At 48.2% G+C, this 19332-nt stretch overlaps 1 protein-coding gene across 1 annotated transcript in view; it reads left to right on the top strand.

Annotated features, from left to right (window-relative positions):
- Positions 1 to 5022, top strand: part of EFNB1 (ephrin B1) — a 115350-nt gene extending 110328 nt beyond the window's left edge. The window contains exon 5 of the mRNA XM_024201306.3: positions 2530 to 5022. Coding sequence (XP_024057074.1) covers positions 2530 to 2918 — 389 coding nt within the window. The 3' untranslated portion in view covers positions 2919 to 5022. The remainder of the gene's footprint in view (positions 1 to 2529) is intronic.
- The last annotated feature ends 14310 nt before the right edge of the window (positions 5023 to 19332 follow it).

Raw genomic sequence — 19332 nt, 5'->3', positions numbered from 1 at the left:
GGGCCAGGGAAGTGGGGCCGGGACCAGCTATTGATTGCCAGAGGAGCCAAGCCCAGTTCAGTTCTAAGAGTCCAGGGAAATCAAGATATCTTAGAGCAGGTAGTTAGATCAGACATCTGCAAGCTCTCTGCACCGGTTCCTGCAAACTCATCATCTGGGGTTCCCTCACCATGCATCTCCTGATGTCACTGCTCAGCCTCTGTTTGGTAGGGGCATAGACAGTGAGATGCTGCCAAAGTCCAGCGCAGTGGCAGAATGGACTTGGACTCTGAAGGATAATTCCTGGAGCTGCCTTTTCAGCTCCCCATTGTCTTAAGCAGGGGGAGTTTTCCTTTAGCACTCTCCTGCTGCTGTCCTCTGCATTGGTTGTTATCTGATGGTTTATTGAGGCAGAGTTGGGGGGGTTGGAAGAATAGAGGTTGCCTGGATTTTTGAGCCAAGCCTGGGTGAAAGGCCTTTGAAGGTGGTTTCCTGAGTTCCTGTCCCTGCTGAGAGAGAGCAGTGGAATCCGATGAAGTGGGGGAAAGCTGCTCGTTTCTCCATCTGTGATACAGACAGGCAGCCAAACTGCTCCCCTCAGGGGTCTGGAGCTGCCTTGGACTGGGCGGCTAGAGGGAGGTGAGGGGCAGTAACAGGATATGGCAGGTCTACAGGCATCAGAACCCACTTTCAGTAGAGCTCTCTAGTCTTCTGGGGGGAGCAGGGACTCCTGGGGTTCATTCTGATTACAGACTGGATATGAACAGCCATCTGTCTCCAGTCCAGTAGGGAAATGTGAAAGGAGAGGATGTCAGATTAGGGTGAGGAAAGGGGGCAACAATGGGCCGACAGTGTCTGAGAGTGTCCAAGGTTTCTCTTACGGTATGTCTACACTGCCAGTGAAGCTGTGATTGTAGCATGGGCAGGCATACCTGCATTACCTGTGCTAGCTAGATTAAAGCTAACAATAGCTGTGTAGACATGGTGGCATGGGCTTCAACACAAACTAGCAACCAGAGTACAGGCCCTCTTGGGAGCCTGGGTAAATATTCTACTCTAGTTGCTAGCCTGTGCCATTATGTCTACACTGGTATTGTTAGCTTTAATCTAGCTAGTTTGGGTAACACGGGTATTCTTACCCGTGCTACGATCACATCTTCACTTGCAGTGTAAACATATCCTGAGATTGCATTGCTTCTTGAGACCTAGGCCTGGTCCACACTAACCCCCCACTTCGAACTAAGGTACGCAAATTCAGCTACGTTAATAACGTAGCTGAATTCGAAGTACCTTAGTTCGAACTTACCGTGGGTCCAGACGCGGCAGGCAGGCTCCCCCGTCGATGCCGCCTACTCCTCTCGCCGAGCTGGAGTACCGGCGTCGACGGCGAGCACTTCCGGGATCGATTTATCGCGTCTAGACAAGACGCGATAAATCGATCCCAGAAGATCGATTGCTTACGGCCGGACCAGGAAGTAAGTGTAGACCTGCCCTGAGTAATAGGGGTTATGTACAAGGGGAAACCAGTACATGCAAAGTAAAAGAAGATATGCTGTGGACACTGCTGTGCTGGGGTCTCTCCAGAATATACCCATTCCTCCTGCTGGAATCAATGGGTCTGATGCTCCCACTAGCCGGACTGTTGCCTCTTCTATCTCAGTTCACTCAGAGGAAGGGCTGTGCTGCTGACTACCATCTGTAAGGGTTGGAGATGCAAATACAGCAGAGTGGGGGCCCTTGAGATCTTGCCAGCTCCTTGGTGTGTCCTCAAATCTGGGTGTAGTACTGGAACCCAGGTACTTCGGCTCCATAGTTTAGACATAGCCTGTGTCAGCATAGGGTATGTCTACGCTATGGGGACTATACCAGGCTAGACATAGCCTACACCGGCAGATGGGTTTTCTGTTGTAGGAAAACCACCTCTCAGAATGATGTTAGCTATAATCACAGAGGCACTCTGCTGTCGACATAGCTGCGTCTACACTGAGAGCTATGTCAGCATAATTATGTTGGTCAGGGATTTTTTTCACACCCTAGACCATTTTAGCTACGTAGACATAACTTTTAAGTATAGACCAAGCCTTAGACTGAACTTCAACCCCATCCCCTCAAATCAACCGGTAAACGCTCTTCCTCTATCTCTTGCCCAGTCTTGTATCTTAACCGTCTCTTCTGTCCCATCCTATAATAGCTACTTTTCAGTTGCCATTGCAGTACATTAGTGAACTGAGTTTCCTTTTCCTTATGCAGATGGGTGAATTTGGAGCTGGGCCAAGTGCTGGTAGGCATACAAGCTTCTTCCCCAAAGCTCTACTAGTGTACCTCATCCCTGATTTGCAGCTCCCCCTGCTATTCCCATCCACCACTCTTGCTAAATTGGGTGTGGTGGCTTTGCAGTGGAGCAAGGGGATTAGGCTGAGACCACGTAAATTATTTTTGTGGCTTAAGCAAGAGAAGAGCCCAGGTTCCCCGAGATGGAAGGGAAAATGACTAAATGTTTGGTCAGGAAGGTCATTTCCTCACTTTAATCCATCTTGTTTTCTCCCCCAGGCTCCGTTAACCAAGATGGGCAGAACACCCAAGGTAGCAATGATGGATTCTTCAGCTCTAAGGTGGCAGTATTTGCTGCAATTGGTGCTGGCTGTGTCATCTTCATCCTCATCATCATCTTCCTTGTTGTCCTCCTGATCAAGATCCGCAAGCGGCACCGGAAGCACACCCAGCAGCGGGCAGCAGCCTTGTCACTTAGCACCTTGGCCAGTCCCAAGTGCAGCGGTAATGCAGGTTCAGAACCCAGCGATATCATCATCCCCTTACGGACTACAGAAAATAACTACTGCCCTCACTATGAGAAGGTGAGCGGGGACTATGGGCACCCCGTCTACATTGTCCAGGAGATGCCCCCTCAGAGCCCGGCCAACATCTACTACAAGGTCTGAGGAGCAGCCTCGGCAACCTACCAATGCAAGAGCACTAGAGAGCTGAGGGCCCTGGGGGCAGCCGCTGGCTCTCCCCACTAGTGTGCTCGCTCTGTGAGGGAGGAAGTGAAATGAACCCCATGGCAAGACCAGGGGAGCGCAAGGGTCTCGCACCAGATAGTGGATCACCCGCTCGCACGCTCTCGCTCTGTTTTCCCCTTTGTATTTAGTTTTGTAGTTCTCAGCTTTTGTAATCCCAAGACTCGAGGGTGGGCCTTCAGCATCCTCCTCCTGCTTCAGACTGCATCCTGGCTCTAGACGCATCTAGCCGTGATATGGCCCTAGCTGCGCGCAACAGCCATTGTGCGTGGGCGCTGTGCCTTTCCTCACTCTGATGCCCCTGGCGATACCACAAAACTCTGCCCCCTCTTGATTTGGAGATGTCCCTTTCAGCTTTTCCATCTATATTATGTTAAGTATTCTTGTGTTTGGGGCTGTGCCGGTTGTTGCTTTGGTCCAGGATTGTCCTAGGAGTCGGAATAACTTGTGGGCCGTAGAGAAGAACCTCCACTCACCTGAGGAATGAGCAGCTTGCGGCAGCACTTTGCGTAGGCGTGCCAAGGACGTAGACCCTGTGTAGGGGGGAGGCTGACAAACCCAACCTACTATTATTATTATTATAATTATTTTTTAACTTTTGTAACGTTTTTATTTTTGTGAAATATTGGTGGGACTCTGAGCTACCACCTGCAGCCTTCTGGCATGCTCTTCTCCCTCTGCCATGCCAATCCCCTGGCCATGCTCTGCCAGGACACACACTCTCACCTTCTGCTGTCCTTGCCATTTTAAACTTCTGTGTTCAGTGTGTAGCAGTCGACTCTTGTTTATCTGCTTAAACGGGGCGGGAAGAAGAGGAAAAATATAACTCAAATGGTCAGTGCACGAGAGAATCCAGGGCTCTACCCCACGCCACGCAGAGCCAGGAGCCTCTTCCCCTTCCACAAGACAGTAACCTTTGTGGGAACTCCTCCAAAGGTGTGTCTTCCTCATAGCATGTCCCTCGCCTGATCTCTTTTCCTAGGACAGAGGCTGAGCTAGTTTCTCCAACATCAGGGGGAGGGCAGTAGGACAGCATTCACTGATAGCCTCAGTCAGGCTGGATCTGGGACTGGGCTGAGAGAAAAGGGTGGGAGCATTCAGTAACTTAGTCACAGGGTTCATTCTTGGCTCTGTCGTTTCAGCAGATCCTGAAGCTGGTTTGCTCTTTGGGTTCAGGCCACAGTGCTTCCATTTGGACAGGAAACGAAATGAATCATGCCTGCTCTGAAGCCTGTACTTGACATGTCCTCAGGAGGCTAGAGCAAGTGAGAAGAGAGCAGGAGGAGGTGGCTAAGAGGAAGAGAAAGCAAACTGCATCGATATTGGGGGTGGGGCAGATATTCAGTGGCCACAACAGTTAGCCTGTTCTGGCCTTGGCTGAGCTGGGGAGGTCAGTATTCTGAGTAAGCTCATAGGCCGTCTAGGCCCCCATGTACCCCAGCAGCCTCACCCCTTCCACAGAGAGCAGCTGGGCCTCTTGGTTCTAGAACTCTTACACATTTCAGTGACTGCCAGGCATGAGGTTTGTTTTAACCATTGTACTGTCACCCTGGCTGGTCATGCTCTTTGTGCAGGCCCTTCGGGTGGGGAAGGCAAAGACTTGCTAAGTTTCTTGCTGTGGCACATCCTACATCCTCATGGCTGAATTGGCTCATTTCCTTTCCCTTCCGTTTCTGAAAAGCAAGGATTTGGTTTATCCAAGCTGGGTCCTTTCCTCTTGTGTTCTGGGAGCTGGCTTTTTTCCACCCATTGCTGAGTCACTCCTAGATACTTTTTTGGTAGGAGAGGTAGCCTAACCCTGAAAGAGTAGCCCTTAATCATCACTACTGAGGCCTCTACCTATTAGCATTGGAAGCAGCTGTCTGTTCCATGCTACCACTGCAGGAATCTTGTGCAGAAGGGGGAAAAACAAATCCTGTGATTGGCTGGCCTCTAAGAGCAAAGCCAGTCATGGAGGGGTAGCTCAGTGGTTTGAGCATTGGCCTGCTAAACCCAGGGTTGTGAGTTCAATCCTTGAGAGGGCCATTTAGGGATCTGGGGTAAAAAATCTGTCTGGGGATTGGTCCTGCTTTGAGCAGGGGGTTGGATTAGATGACCTCCTGAGGTCCCTTCCACCCCTGATATTCTATGATTCAGCACTAGAAGTGGGGCTTAGCTCCTCGATGGCTTCAGCAAACCCTATTGATTGCTGTTGTCATGGCATGAGCACCAGTCAAAGACCCTGCTTCATCCTCCTGATTTACCAGGTAACAGCTAACCCTATCTGGCTCCCTTCCGTGTATGCATGCGTCCCACCTCACAGGGTGGGAATGGCAGTGTCCTGCAGTAGAGAGGAACCTTTCACAGGAATACTGCAGTTCTTGCAGTTATGGTCCCAGACCTAGTAGTAACATGACTGAGTGGCAGTGTTTGAGGCCATGACTGGGATCTTGGAGCATCTTTGAGAAGGTCCTGCCATGCTGACCTTGTTGTGTCCAAGGGGAGGGTGGCTACATTCCCAGTCTGTCCTGTGGGGGGATTTCCCAACATCTCATAAAAATGTAGGGTTGAAAGGGACCTCGAAAGGGCAAGTGTAGCCCCCTTTGCTGAAGCAGGACCAAGTAAACCTAGACCATCTCTCACAGGTGTTCAGAGACTATTAGGAACACATTAGACAATGATGGGGATTCCGCAACCACCCGTGGGAGCCTATTCCAGAGTTTAATTACCCTTATCGTTAAGAAATTTTTCCTAATATTTAACCTGAATCTCCCTAGCTGCAGTTTAAGCCCATTACTGCTTGTCCTACTTCAGTGGACATGGAGAACAATTGTTCCCTGTCCCATTTTATAACAGCCTTTCACGTATTTGAAGACTGTTGTCAGGTCCCCCTCACCCCAGCCGTCTTTTCTCAAGACTAAATAAGCCCAGTTTTTTTTAACCTTTCCTCATAGGTCAGGTCTCCTAACCCTTTTATCATTTTTGTTGCTGTGCTCTGGACTCCCACATCTTTCTTAAAGTGTGGTGCCCAGAACTGGACACAGTTCTCCAGCTGAGGCCTAAAAGAATAATTGTCTTAAGTGAGTGTGATGTGATAACAAGGTGAGAGCCAGTGCTTCTGTGACCTTGTGTGGCTGCCTTGGCGTCTGTCCCTGGGACAGGGGAGTTTTCTGACCCTTCTGATGCTGCCTCCACCTCATGCATGAGCATGGGTGGGGAGTGAGAGAGATGCTTGCCTTTTCCTTTGGGAAGTGGCTGCTTTGGAGGAAGTACAGTGTGAGGGATAGAATTTGTGGTGGGAAGCCAGTCCCTTAACTTATCCTTGAACCAAATAGTGAAGGTATTCCCAAGAGACAGAAAGTCCCTTCTCCCTCCTGTCCTCTCTGTGAGATTCAGGTATGGAGCAGGGGAAGAGTCATCACTCCCCCCATGCAGGTCCTGCTCTGCTGGGCATGGTACTTAGGAGTCATTTAGTCCACTGGACTCAGCCTGAGGCTGCCCCCAAGAGCATGTGTGCTGCTGCCATCTGCCTTTCCCAATCCCATTTCTGGACGGGGATTAGTCATTTTATTAGTTTACTGGATCCCATTTGTAAATCCATGAAAGGAATTGGCTAGAGCACAGTGTCTTAAACTATCTTTGGAGCTGCAACTGTTGCATGGTGGAGACCTGCACTATGGGAACCAGAGGCCATCAGGACATGGCAGGGGCCACAGCACCCACGTCAACCTCCAAGCTGGGTTCTGCTTTAGGTGCTGGGCTAGTGCCCTAGCGCTCCCTCTGTTTTCCCTGCATGTTTCTTTCATGTGACTCCAACTGTTCATGTTTACTGGTGGCCCCAGAATTGGCTGTTTGGAAGTGCACAGCTGGAGAGAACCACCATGCAATGTGGCTGGGTGTGATGAGCACGTGGCTGCAGGCAGCAAGGGGAGATGTGGCCCAACTCCGGGTACAGCCCAGTAAGCAGGGAGAGGGAACACAAAGCACAGCATACAGTGGGGGATGTCGCTGTCCTGATCTCATTACAGGGAGTCTCTCCTGAATCCTGGCCTTGTGCCTTCTCCCTCTAACCCAGGGCACTTATTTCCGTAAGGCATCTGTAAAACCAGGAGGGATGTGGGGCCCTCTGAGTTCCAGAGGGGAAAGCGGGCACTGTGCTCTGTGGAAATGGCCTCCCGGGGGCTGCATCAAAGAGCAATTGTTTAATTTTTTAGAAATGGAAAAATGAGAGCTCGGGGTCGAGCAGAGCAGCATTCTCCTCTCTCTCCCCCTCCAATCCCAGACAGGGCAACAAGCAGGATGCCCCTCACCCTCCACTTCTCAGCACAGTGCAAGGCAATAAACCAGCTAGAGTCATGGCTGCCTTTACAGTGGGAGGAGAAGAGCCTTAGAATCACAGGGACCTTAACCTGATCCCATTGTCCCTCCCTCGGGCTCCGGGCTGAGGCACAGCAGAAGGGACACTGGTCAGTTGCCAGCCCCTGAGAGACGGCAGGATGGAAAGAGGTTTCATTTTGCACCTTTCAGTTTTGCTCCCTCCCCAAATGCACCTTTTCTTCCCCGCTGCGGGGTCTGTGCAGGATGCCGTGCTGTGCCACATAGCTGCCAGGCTGGGCAGAGTGTTTTGCCAAGGTGTTTCTAAAGGGCTTAGACAAGAGTGCACTTTGAGGCTTGCTCGGCTGAGGTCGTCGGCCAAGGTCCATGTTTTTCAGGACTCCACAGAGGATTGACTGAGTCTGTTGTATAAAATTGCGAAAAGATTCTAATCTTAAAGAAATCCCCCCCTCCCCAAAAAATCAGCATCCTGTTTCCAGGTGCAACTAAAACAATCGAGATTCCTAACGCTAGAGAAGCAGCCCAGCCTGTGTGCATTGTTAAAGAACCGTTCATTTACGAGGCGTTTCACCTCCCAGCCTGGAAAGGCGTGCTTGGCAGTGGTTTGAGATTTCGATGGTCAAGCTGGGGGCATGCTTGATGGGAAGGGCTAGGAGACGCCAGGGGCCTGGCCAGATGTTTATACCAAAAGTAGATAAATACAATTATTCCAACGTTTATTGTTAGCTCTCCAATGTGATTACTGCCCCCTGAATGCAGTGACTGTCCGCTCGCCCCTCCCCTGCTTTTCTGGGATTTTTAAATCTTAGTAGTCTACTGCTAATGAAAGGGCAAAACCACCCATCATCAACAGAATGTGGGTTGCTTGTTCGTAACCCCCATAAACGTAACTAACTCCTCTAGCTGTGGGCAGCTGAAAAACTTGTAACCATGTCCAGGGGTGAAATTTGAACTGTAATCTTGCTGCGCACCTCAGTCTGCTGGGTCCTAAAACTGAGTGTCCCTTTTGTTCTTTTCACTGAAAGAATTGAAGGTGTTTTGTTTTTGTTTTTGTTTTGTTTGTGTGTAAATACTAGTCTTTTTTGGAAGAAATAATGTAAAGATGTTTTGTATAAACTCTGAATTATTTTCTGGTTGCTTTTTCTTAGAAAAAGAAATGAGAACTAAAAAAAAAAAAAATAACTGCAAGAACGGGTGTAAAACATTGTCATACCGCAATCAAATCCAGGAGGCTCATCAGCTAAAGGGTGTGTGTGCGCGCGCACTTTGGTGGAGCCATGGAGAATTAGGGAATGGGGTCTTCATTGCACTGCGACGCCCTTCTGACAAGAAAAATTACTACATGACCCCAGGAAGAGGGACTGAAGCTTGAGCCTACCCAAGTCCCACCACCCCACGTGGGAGGACAAAGCCCAAAGGCTTCAGCCCCAGGCAGGGGGCTTGTAACATGACCCCACCGCCCAGGGTTGAAGTCCTCAGGCTTTGGCTTCAGCCCCAGACAGTAGGGCTTGGGCTTCGGCTTCAACCCCGGGCCCCAGAAAGTCTAAGCCAGCCCTGGTGACCCCATTAAAATAGGGTCGTGACCCACAGTTTGAGAACCACTGCTCTAAAAGCAGTTGGTAAACCCCCCCCCCCCCCCATTTTTAAAAAAGGTTTTAAGCCAAACTCATGAATTTGGGGGGCCTACCTCGTGATGTGGGAGTTGTCAGTGCTGGAGTGGGACGTTAACCCACCCCCTCTTCTTTCTAATTGATAAGTGAAAGCTAAACTCTCCCCACCCACCCCTTACTGTGCCTGATGCCTTCATGTCAAAGAGGTGCACTCTGCCTAACTAAAGTGAATGAGTGGGGAAGCACCAGAGGTTAGTGCCATGGGGGGAGATGTGCACGTGCCTCATGGAAGCCATTTCCAGCTCTGCTGTCACATCACGAATTGCAGGTGGTTCAGGGATGGAAGAGGACTAGTAGGTCTGTCTCCAAGGTCTGAGTCTGTGGTGATTGCCCTGTGTATTACAGCTGCTGGTCAGTTAGTTATGCCAAAAACCTTCTGCATTATATCAACACAATGAGTTCATGTGAGGTGGTTGCTGCAGTACCAGGTTCTCTGGAATGTTAAGATAAGTTGATGAGGTGAAAAGGGTCAAGGGAGCCCATTGTCTCCATGGCAGTGCACGCGCAAACACACCCCGTAACGTGGCGTGCTCCCACATTTCAGAGATGTCAACAGGTACACGTTCGTGGGGGGTGTACCTACGGTGTGTATGCAAATACACTCTGGCATGACAGATGAGCCCATGCATCACAGCCATGTGCACATTTGGGTCATCTCATTAAACACCACAATCCAGTATTCAGCAGCAAGTTAAACTTCCTTCCATTTTCCTAAGTTGGGGACCTCCTTAAGTCATGTGATCAACCAGTGGCGCTGCTGCCTCGGCCGCCTTTGCCCATCTATGCTGGAGCAGTAACAGTCAGTTGTGGTCTCACAGGTATTCTGGCTGGATCATGCTCTCGCCTTTCCTTCCTGCACCTCAGGCTCTTTCTTGCCCCTACAGCTGATGCTGCCAGCAGGATACTCCCAACTGTAAAAGATCAGAGGTAGCAAGTCATCCTCGTGCATTTCTGGAGTGTCAGTGAACCAGACAAAAGAGGGTGATTCAGGAACACATTCTGGGACTAGATTAGTGGTCAGGCTGCCAGTGCTGTGCTGCCCTGCTGCTGTAACTGATGTCCTCATCTGTATGCAGAGAGTACAGATGCTCTCCAGCCGCAGAATTAAAGTACTCACCTTCTCTCCAGCCTCTCCAGAGAGAGCCCATCCACTCAGGCCTCTCCTTGGCAGGCAACAGATGACTTGGTCTGAGAAACACTCCAAAATGAGTGCCTCTTCTCATGAATGATTTTTCCCTTCCCACCCTCATGATGAATTGCAAGGTGCAGAGTATTTCTCCCTGCCCTAGAGCAAGATAGTCGGTGGGCAAGCATCTCACTGGCTGGTTGATCATCTCTTGGTTTCTAATCATGTTCCATCCATATGTTAAGTTTTGGTTTGGCTTCTGGGCCTCGGCCCAGAGTCCTGGAATCCTATTGGTCATGCTCACCCAAACTATGTATTCTTTTGTTCTTGTCATGTTCCTTTTTTTATTCCTTTGCCTTTTACACAGCTGCTTTCACCCAGTATCATATCATCAATAATCAGTAATATGGAATCTGAATTCCATGGAGCCATGATGGAACCTGATATATTGTTAAATAAAAGATTTTTTTCCTATGGAAACCTAGCAGTCTTCGGTGTGTTTTTGTTCCTGCCCCAGACTCTTTTTGGAAATAATGTTGTTTTAAAAGAACCAGGAACAGGTTAACTCAGGGAATTGATAATGGGCTACAAAGCAGCACCTTGAGGTGCTGAATGCTAGACTGAGAAGCATTTGGAGAGAGTTTCTTTATTTTGACTGTAAAAAAAAAAAAAAGGTCACACATATAGTTGCATATACCCAATTGTAACCCCCTCTCACTTGTCTTGTTTGACTATCAGCTCCTCAGGGAAGAGATCTCATGTTCTGTGTTTGTACAGCTCCAAGCACAATGGAGTTCTGAGCCTGACTGCAGCCTTAACTACAACATGAAACTGCCACTGCTTTGAATCAGGTCCAAGTTAGAACCCACCGAAGCTTTTCTATCTGCGTATCCGTAATTGGCCCTCTGGTAAATAGGTTTGGTCCTGTGCTAGTGGGGTAAGGATCCATATAATACAAATGGCCAGTGTAAATGGTTCCAGTGGATTTTGTCTCAGCCAGAAAGCAAATGTGCCATGACTGAACTCTCCTCTCTCCCTGAGGTAGGGCTATAGGACCTTGGCCGAGGGCAGCCAGAGGGGAAGCTCATGTTCTGTAGAGACACAGAACTTCAGTCACTGGGGCTGTCAGCCCAGCATCTTCCACCAGCACTGAGTGGCGCCCTTAAATATTAAACCAAGTCGCAGACGCGCCAAAGAACTGGGAGTGATTTTTCAGTTTGGAAACAAGTCAGGCTCTCCGTGTCTCGTTCACCACCCTAGGGATCCTTTCGTGAAATCAGGATCTTTGTTCCTTAGCACAAATACTTTATCAGAGATCAGCACCCTCTGCCGGGGCCATTGTCCTTGGCTGCTGTGGGGAAGCCTTGTGAAACCCCAGCCAGTGGAATCTGCCTGAAGTTGGGGGTTGGCAGCAGGAGCAGGAACCACAAGCACCCTGCTCCTGTGCTGAAGACAATGCCCTGAGATTGTACATAATCTCTGGGGGTATTGCCCAGTGGCTGGAAGCATAGGCCCCCTTTCGCTATTGATACTTATTGAATCATTCCTCCATATAACTTCATTTAATAAGTTATTAAAAAGTCATTCTGGGAAATGGCAGTAATAAATCCTTAACAGATGGTGCCATAACCAGCTCCGAAGCAGGCTCCACCATAGCTGTTGCTCTGCCTATTTATAACCTGCTTTAATATAGGATTTTACATGACTATAAAGTACCACAAAATGCAATAAATAATAGATGAGAAGCATTAGCAAAATGGATCCACTGAGCATGAAGCCCCTCTGCTCTGCTTGGTCACTTCTCACTGCAAGTTGGGTGGGTTCTGAGGCCAGTACTGCCCCTCCTGTGTGAGTCTATTGCCAAGTGCCAGTCTGTGTACTCACTGCCTATGCATCATTTTGGCAAATCTAAGACATGCTGTTCCCTTCCCCCGGGTGGAGAATAGGGAAACCAGCTACACAATGAGCTGTCTGCTCCTGAGTGGAAAACTGTCCAGGACTTCCCAAGTGATTGGCTTTGGTAGTCTTTAGTTCTTGTCCTACACTGTAGGGTAGCACTGCTGTGTGATACCGTGAACATGTATTTAATAGGACTTTCTGTTCAGCCACGTTCCACCTTGGAACACAGCTGTACTTCATTAGTTGGGACCCTTTGACCTGCAAGGCACTATAGAAATGGAAGATCCCTCTCTCCAAGTGGAATGGAAAGTGTAAGGATGTTGCTATCTCCCTCCACCCACTAACCTGCAGAGATGACTGTATACTCAGGAGAACTTGGAAACCTTTGACTGCCTTGCTCCCTAGCAACTCTGCAGAGAGCCCCTCTGCCATTGCTCCACTTGCCGCCATATGCTAAATTAAAAGCCACTCGACATGTGAAATACAAAGACTGTGATTTATGTCAGATAGAATCTTTGCAGAAATGATCCAAGGGAATGTGAAATGTCGAATTCATTTCCTGTGAAGGAAGTTCCTGGTGGGGCGTGTTTAATGCTCTCCAGGCAGATGCCTGTGGGATTCCATAAGACAGAAGCCCTCATAAGGGAAAGCTCTTGCTTCTGATTCTTTATGGATGAATCCAAACCTTAGAAGAGGGTCTCTTGTATATTCCTGGGATTTGGACTGGGAATCAGGACATCTGGGGTTGGCCCTTCTTACTGGGAAAGATGCCATATGCAAAATCTGCTGGTTTAGCAACCTCCCAAGATGCAGAGAAGACATCAGGGTGAATGAAGGGATCCCTCAGTGTAGTTCATATGGGACTTGAAGTCTGAAGCATTTGGGATCATCTGGGATGAAAGGTGCCAGAGAAGTATAATGTTATGATCAGAGACACTGCATGACCCAGGCAGGAGGAGGCTGGTTAGAAAGGAAAGAGCTGCTCTTTATACATTGACCGTGCTAACTAGCAATGAATGGGAAAGAGGGGCTGGGAGAGGGTGAAGTTCACTAAAACAAGATTGAAGTGAATTTCATGCTGTAGAAAGATGACACGGTGAACTGCAAAGTCCCCTTTACACTGCATAAGTACAAGATGGCCTGTGGAATGCAAGCATCCCTTACGTCCAACTCCACCGATGTGCCTGACTTCTCCCTGCAGTGATCACCTCTGGTCGTGATGGTGGGTAGGTGGTGAAGGTAATCGATATATAGGTTTAAAGTTTGTTCAGTCGCCCCCTTGTAAGCGTGAACACTTTCTATTCTTGGGGGGAATGGAACTTTTCTCTTGATCTCATCTGTGGTTCCTTAGACAAAGTGTCCAACACAAAATGAATCATTTTCTTATTTTCTTTAGCTTCTAGGTGGAGTTCAGAACTAGGTGGAGCCTGTTTCAGTTTAAACAGAGGTGTGGATAGTTTTTTCTGATTTTTGAGGGTCAGGAGAAATTAAGTTGTTAACCATATATTCCAGTCATGCTTGTCATCTATCTCTCATCCTGTAGATCCATGTATGTCAAGAAAACTCCTTGAGCAGCTGGATCACTGAGGGCTATGATTCATTTCCTCAAAATTGTCTTTGAACCCCTGCCAAGGAGTTGGACTGACCTCAGAAGGTTCCTTCAGCACAGAAACAGAGCTTAGGGAGACCTCCTGAAGTCCATCTCTGACCAGCTGTTGCTACAAAGCATCGGAATTCCAATAAGGCAGCTAACTCTGTCCAGTCGATCAGCACTATTGTCCATTTATCATGACCACACGTTTTCCTGTGGGCCAGGAACCCCACTGTGGCTCTGCTCTGGCCAGGTCTGACTCAGCAGAAAAGTGTCCTCATGAACACATTCATGAATGGATTAATTAACAGACAGAGAGTTCTCTTATAGAAAGAAATGAGAGTGAAACCTCATGATGTCTCCCTAATGGAGCCTGTGGGAGGCCTGGCCTTGGAATTGCTGTGCCTGCAGTCACTATCTGCTCTGGGTCCTTTTTAGAATCTGAGCTGTATTTTCCTGGGATAGTTCTCCCTTGGGGAGGGATTCTTCCACTCATAGAATGTATCCTCAGGATGTACTGGAGATCTAACTGCAGAGGGAGGGATGGCAGGTGGAGAGGGGGGGTCGGGGAGGGGGGAGAGATTGTATCGGGTAAAGAAACAGCCATTTCCCAGTTCTTTTGCTAATTTAACCACCTCGCACTATGTCCAGGGTAAACATGGGCCTGACTGAAAGGAGCATGGCTCTGTGGAGTGTCAGAGAGGAATGTGGAGAAGCAGGAAGAGTGAGAGTCAGGGTCAGGGTATGTGCTGGGAATGCAAAGCACTTGGTGTGAGCTGAGACAGGAGCCTGGAAGCAGCTTGGGGTTCACGGTGGCTGGATGTTAGCCAAAAGAGGAACCTGCTGCGCCTTCACTGTGCATGGTTGTGAAGCAACAGGATAAGCCAAGCGGCCAGCAGGGGTTTAAGGTCACAGGATGTGAGCTAAGAACAGAGCTTACTTATTCTGTGTGTGAGTCCAGGAAGAGGTGACCCCAGGCAGAGATTCCTTTGAGACCATCCCTCAGGAGCAGTGTTTGCTAGTTGGATCTACATTGGGGATAGACAGGGAGGGGACGTTCCTGGGGCTGAGATGTCCTTGAACTGTCCTGCATGAGCAGCATTCCCTAATGGAAGCTGTGCAATGGACACTCTGACAATGGAGAGTCTGGAGTGGAAAGTATTTGTCTCAATGTCCAAAATACAAGGGGTGCAAGAGAGAGACATTCCCAAATTACTGGAATTGTAAATGGCTTTTCAGCAAAAACCAACAGGGGGGGAAACTGCCTGATCTCAGGGAGAAAGAAGTGAGAGAACAAAAGTTTTGTTGTGTGTAATGCTAGCAATCTGCACCCAGATGAGGGATGGATGCTGCTGAGAAATGGACACAGGAGTCAAACCCCCAACCACAGAGGGTATAGGGTAAGTTGTATTAACCTCTAACCAAGCAGCTCTGTAATAATTTATTAATACTGTATGTTAGTCTGGTTGTTGGTATGTTTACTGTATTCATATATGTGTTTAATAGGGGGCTATAAGATAAAACAAACAGGAAGGAGAAACAGTGGTTCAAGATAAGCCACTTCTCAGCAAACACTTGAGGGTTGTTAAGAGACAATACCAGGTAAAGGGCCAAATTCCCTGAAGATCAATGGGACTGTGGCAGATTTTTACAGGAACAGTTTCCAGGGGGGGAAGAGGATGGGGAACCAGACAGAGACACAGGACCCTGGTAGGATGTCTGAAGAAGTTAGGCCTGCCTAAGTTACCATCAGGGAATGGTACACTGTTAGGTAAGATAGATGTGTGTAGACTGTTTAAAATTCTCTCTTTCCAAATTCTTTGCTCTAGCTGTTAAAACCAAAGTACTGTTAGTTTTAAGAAGGCTGTCTGGTCACTCTGTTCACTGCTGGTCGCAGGCTACTGAAGGGAAGAACTGCAGATGCTGAATCCAATTGGACCTGTTGGGTATGCACAATAATATATAGGGTCCAGAGTACTGTAAGCCCAGGGCTTGGTCTGAGAGAGAGACAGAATTCTACCCCTAATAGGTAATGGCACAAGGCCTGACACATGCGGAGGTGCACTCAGGGAGACCACAAAAGGCCCCATGATAGCCCTGACTGGGGTAAATTGTACCTACCTCTAGCCAACACTTGAGCAACCTGTCTCCTTTATGCTATTTGGCATGAGAAGCTATACAACTGTTGTCAAAAGGTCTCTGTGACATTCTATACCTTGGGGGAGCATGCTGTAACCCCCATATTCCTCATTTTCATATAATCATGATCTTATGTATAAAGCATGCCTTGTAAGGTATCAGGGGAAAGGTTATGATCTGCTGAAAGTCATTTCTCTATCCATATATGTATATCATTAATGCATATGAAGTTATGAGAATTGTGTAGTATAGTTGTCACTAAAACATGCTGTAAATTGGGGGAATCAGCCAGATATTAGTTCTCCAGAGGCAACAGCAAGGAAAGTAACCAACGCCTGGGCGGGGTGTCAAACAACCCATCAATAGCCATTGTCCAGCAAGGGAGCTACAATGCAATGACTCACCTGCATGAGGCCACACCAGAGGAATTGCTCAACCTTGCTTGGAGAGACTAAGGGCTTGGCTACACTTGCGAGTTACAGCGCAATAAAGGAGACCCAGGTGCCCTAGCTCACTACCCATCCACACTGGCAAGGCACGTAGAGCGCTCTGTCTCCGCGGCTACAGCGCTGCTGGTACTCCACCTCGGTGAGTGGAATAACGTTTGCTGCACCTTGGCTACAATTCCTGGGCATCAGTGTGAACGAGGTGTTGCATTACTACGCTCTGATCAGACTCCGGAAACGTCCCATAATCCCCTTAAGTCAAGTGGCCACTCTTGTCATTGTTTTGGACTCCTGTAGGAATGCGGAAATGCCCTTTCAAAGCTCCGTTTCTGACAGCCGGCATGCAAGCCCTTACTGTGGAATGCTGTGTGTGAGAGAGAGGCGGGTGGGAGGAAGGGGTCTGCTGCTGTCTGAACTTACAAGGCAGCATGCTGACATGCTCTCAGCCCCCCAAAAACCCACTCTCTCTCCCCTCACATACACACAACACACTCCCTGTCACATTCCACCCCACCCCTCCCATTTGAAAAGCACGTTGCAGTCACTTGCATGCTGGGATAGCTGCCCATAATGCACCGCTCCCAATGCCACTGCAAGTGCCGCAAATGTGGCCACACCAGTGCGCTTGAAGCTGTCAGTGTGGACAGATTGCAGCGTTTTCCCTACTGTGCTCTACGAAGGCTGGTTTAACTCAAAGCGCTCTACATCTGCAAGTGTAGCCATGCCCTCAATAATGCTCACCTGACTGAAGTATGGGGGGGGGGAGCAAAGCCAAGAGGGAGGAAAGGACATGATAAAAGGAAGAGAGATTTGCCATGTTCTTCCTCTCTCTTCCACCTGCATCTACAGACACCACACCAAGCAACTGAAGCGTTGATCAAAGGGGAGAGCCTGGCTGAAGAGCAACCAGCCAGCCTGTGGTGAGAAGCATCTAAGTTTGTAAGGACATTGAAAGTGTTAAGAGCAGCTTAGAATGCGTTTTGCTTTTATTTCATTTGACCAAATCTGACTTATGCTTTGACTTATAATCACTTAAAATCTATCTTTATAGTTAATAAATTTGTTTGTTTATTCTACCTGAAGCAGTATGTTTGGTTTGCAGTGTGTCAGAGGCTCCCCTTGGGATAACAAGCCTGGTACATATCAATTTCTTTGTTAAATTGATGAACTCATATAAACTTGCAGCGTCCAGCGGGCATAACTGGACACTGCAAGACGGAGGTTCCTAGGGTTGTGTCTGGGACCGGAGATATTAGCTAGTGTCATTTGGTTGCACAATCCAAGGAGCAGCTTACATGCCAGAGGCTGTGTGTGAACAGCCCAGGAGTGGGGGTTCTCACAGCAGAGCAGGGTAAGGCTGGCTCCCAGAGTCAAGGATTGGAGTGACCTAGCAGATCACTGGTCCAGCTAAAACCAGAGGGGAACGTCGCAGTCTCCATCAAACTGGAGAGTCCGATGGGGCTGGGACTCCCTCAGGCTGTTCATGTCATTTGAAAACCACTGGGACCCAGATATATTTTTACCTCTGAGTTTGATATAAGAGTTGCTTTTTATGCCCAGCATGACTAAACATGGGATCTGCTGGAGGAATCACCCTGCACTGCCCCTTCTCCCCCATACCTTCACATGTAGTTTGGCAGAATTAACTCATTCCGCTGTGTATGTTTGGGTATTGCAATGACAGCCAAAGTGCTGTTCTTGACCACAAAACTTCACAGCGGGCCAAACCAAACACACAAATTATTGATCATAGATGTCAGGGATAGAAATGTCCTACATGGCTCCATCTAAACCATCTCCTGGCCAATGCAGTGTTGTTACTGGTTGTATAGTTAATAATGATTTCAACACTAATTTTCAACATCCCAGGTAATGTGGCTTTCCATCCTTTTTCTTAGGAGACAACTCCATCCTCAGCTGATACATCTCGCTCACAAGAAGTTAGTCCTGATATTCAGCCTAAATTTTCCTGTTCTAAATTCCATCCCTTTCCTTCCAGTTACAACCCCTTGTACCACCACAAACAACTCATCTCCCTCCTTCATGTTTGCACCCATCAGATAGTTGCAGACTGTTTGTAGTGTATTGAAAAGTGTGCTAAAATTATAAGCTATCACTTTAAGTTTGCAAGGGGTTTCCTGGTCTTGCTTGCAGACCTGGAGGCTGTGCGCCATCTGGGCCTTGAGCTTCCCATCTGCAGAGCCATCCTAGAACATGGTGAGTTGTGCATTGATACTTTAGGGAGCAGTCTGCTTTGTCTCTCTCTGTTTTAGGGTTCTTGTATGGTGGTATTCTGAATTCTCAGACACTATGTAGTGTTACATTGCAACCTTCCAGCAAGGGTATTTTATGTTTTTATCTAACTTTTCTGTGTATGCTATAAACATAACACTGTTCTCACATCCCCATGTACCCAAGCTGGACAGTTACAGCTCTTTCAATCTTTCCTCCATAAATCAATTCCTCCAGCCCCCGGTTAATTTTTGTAGCTCAAACTCTAATTTGTCAATATTGTTCTATCTTTAGGTTTCTGGTAATGAAGTGCCCAGAACCCATTGTCCAGCTGAGGTTGTGATATCATGCCTCTGCATTTGCAGCCTCTAAACTTCAATGCATTGTCCCAGTGTGGGGCTTAGTGGTTTACTTAGTGTTCAGTGCAGAGTTAATGGTATGGCCCAGAATGAGAAATAATTGTATAGGTTGATTAGATGGTACTAAGTAGCCAGACAGTGACTCTAACTCATGGTTGAACTTGGGGTGGGAGGGAATAAGAGTGGGCAGGGTGCATGAGCGCACAACCAACCAAGCATCAAACCAGCCCCTGATGGCCCACAGACTATCAGACGAGTTAAGGGAGAATTGGAGATCTGCATTTCTAGTTTCCATTTAAGAAGAAACTGGGCTAAGATTTCTAGTGGCTTGAGGCCACACCCAGATTATGCCTAAAGTGTTCGTTGAGACTCCTCTTTGTCACAGCAAAGATAATGCTGGGTCAGACTCATTGGAAATCACCTTTCACTCCCTCGGGAAGAACCAGCAAATGTACTGACTGAACCCTGCTCACCTATGGTGCGTGAATAACAAATAATGTATTAATACACGTGTCAAGCAGCAGGGAAAAGTGCAGTATCTTGCAAGCTGAGCATACAGG

Source organism: Terrapene carolina, unplaced genomic scaffold, assembly GCF_002925995.2.
Source record: "Terrapene carolina triunguis isolate 2854851 unplaced genomic scaffold, T_m_triunguis-2.0 Scaffold131, whole genome shotgun sequence".
Classification (NCBI taxonomy): domain Eukaryota; kingdom Metazoa; phylum Chordata; order Testudines; family Emydidae; genus Terrapene; species Terrapene triunguis.
This window is presented reverse-complemented; position numbering and strand designations above follow the sequence as displayed.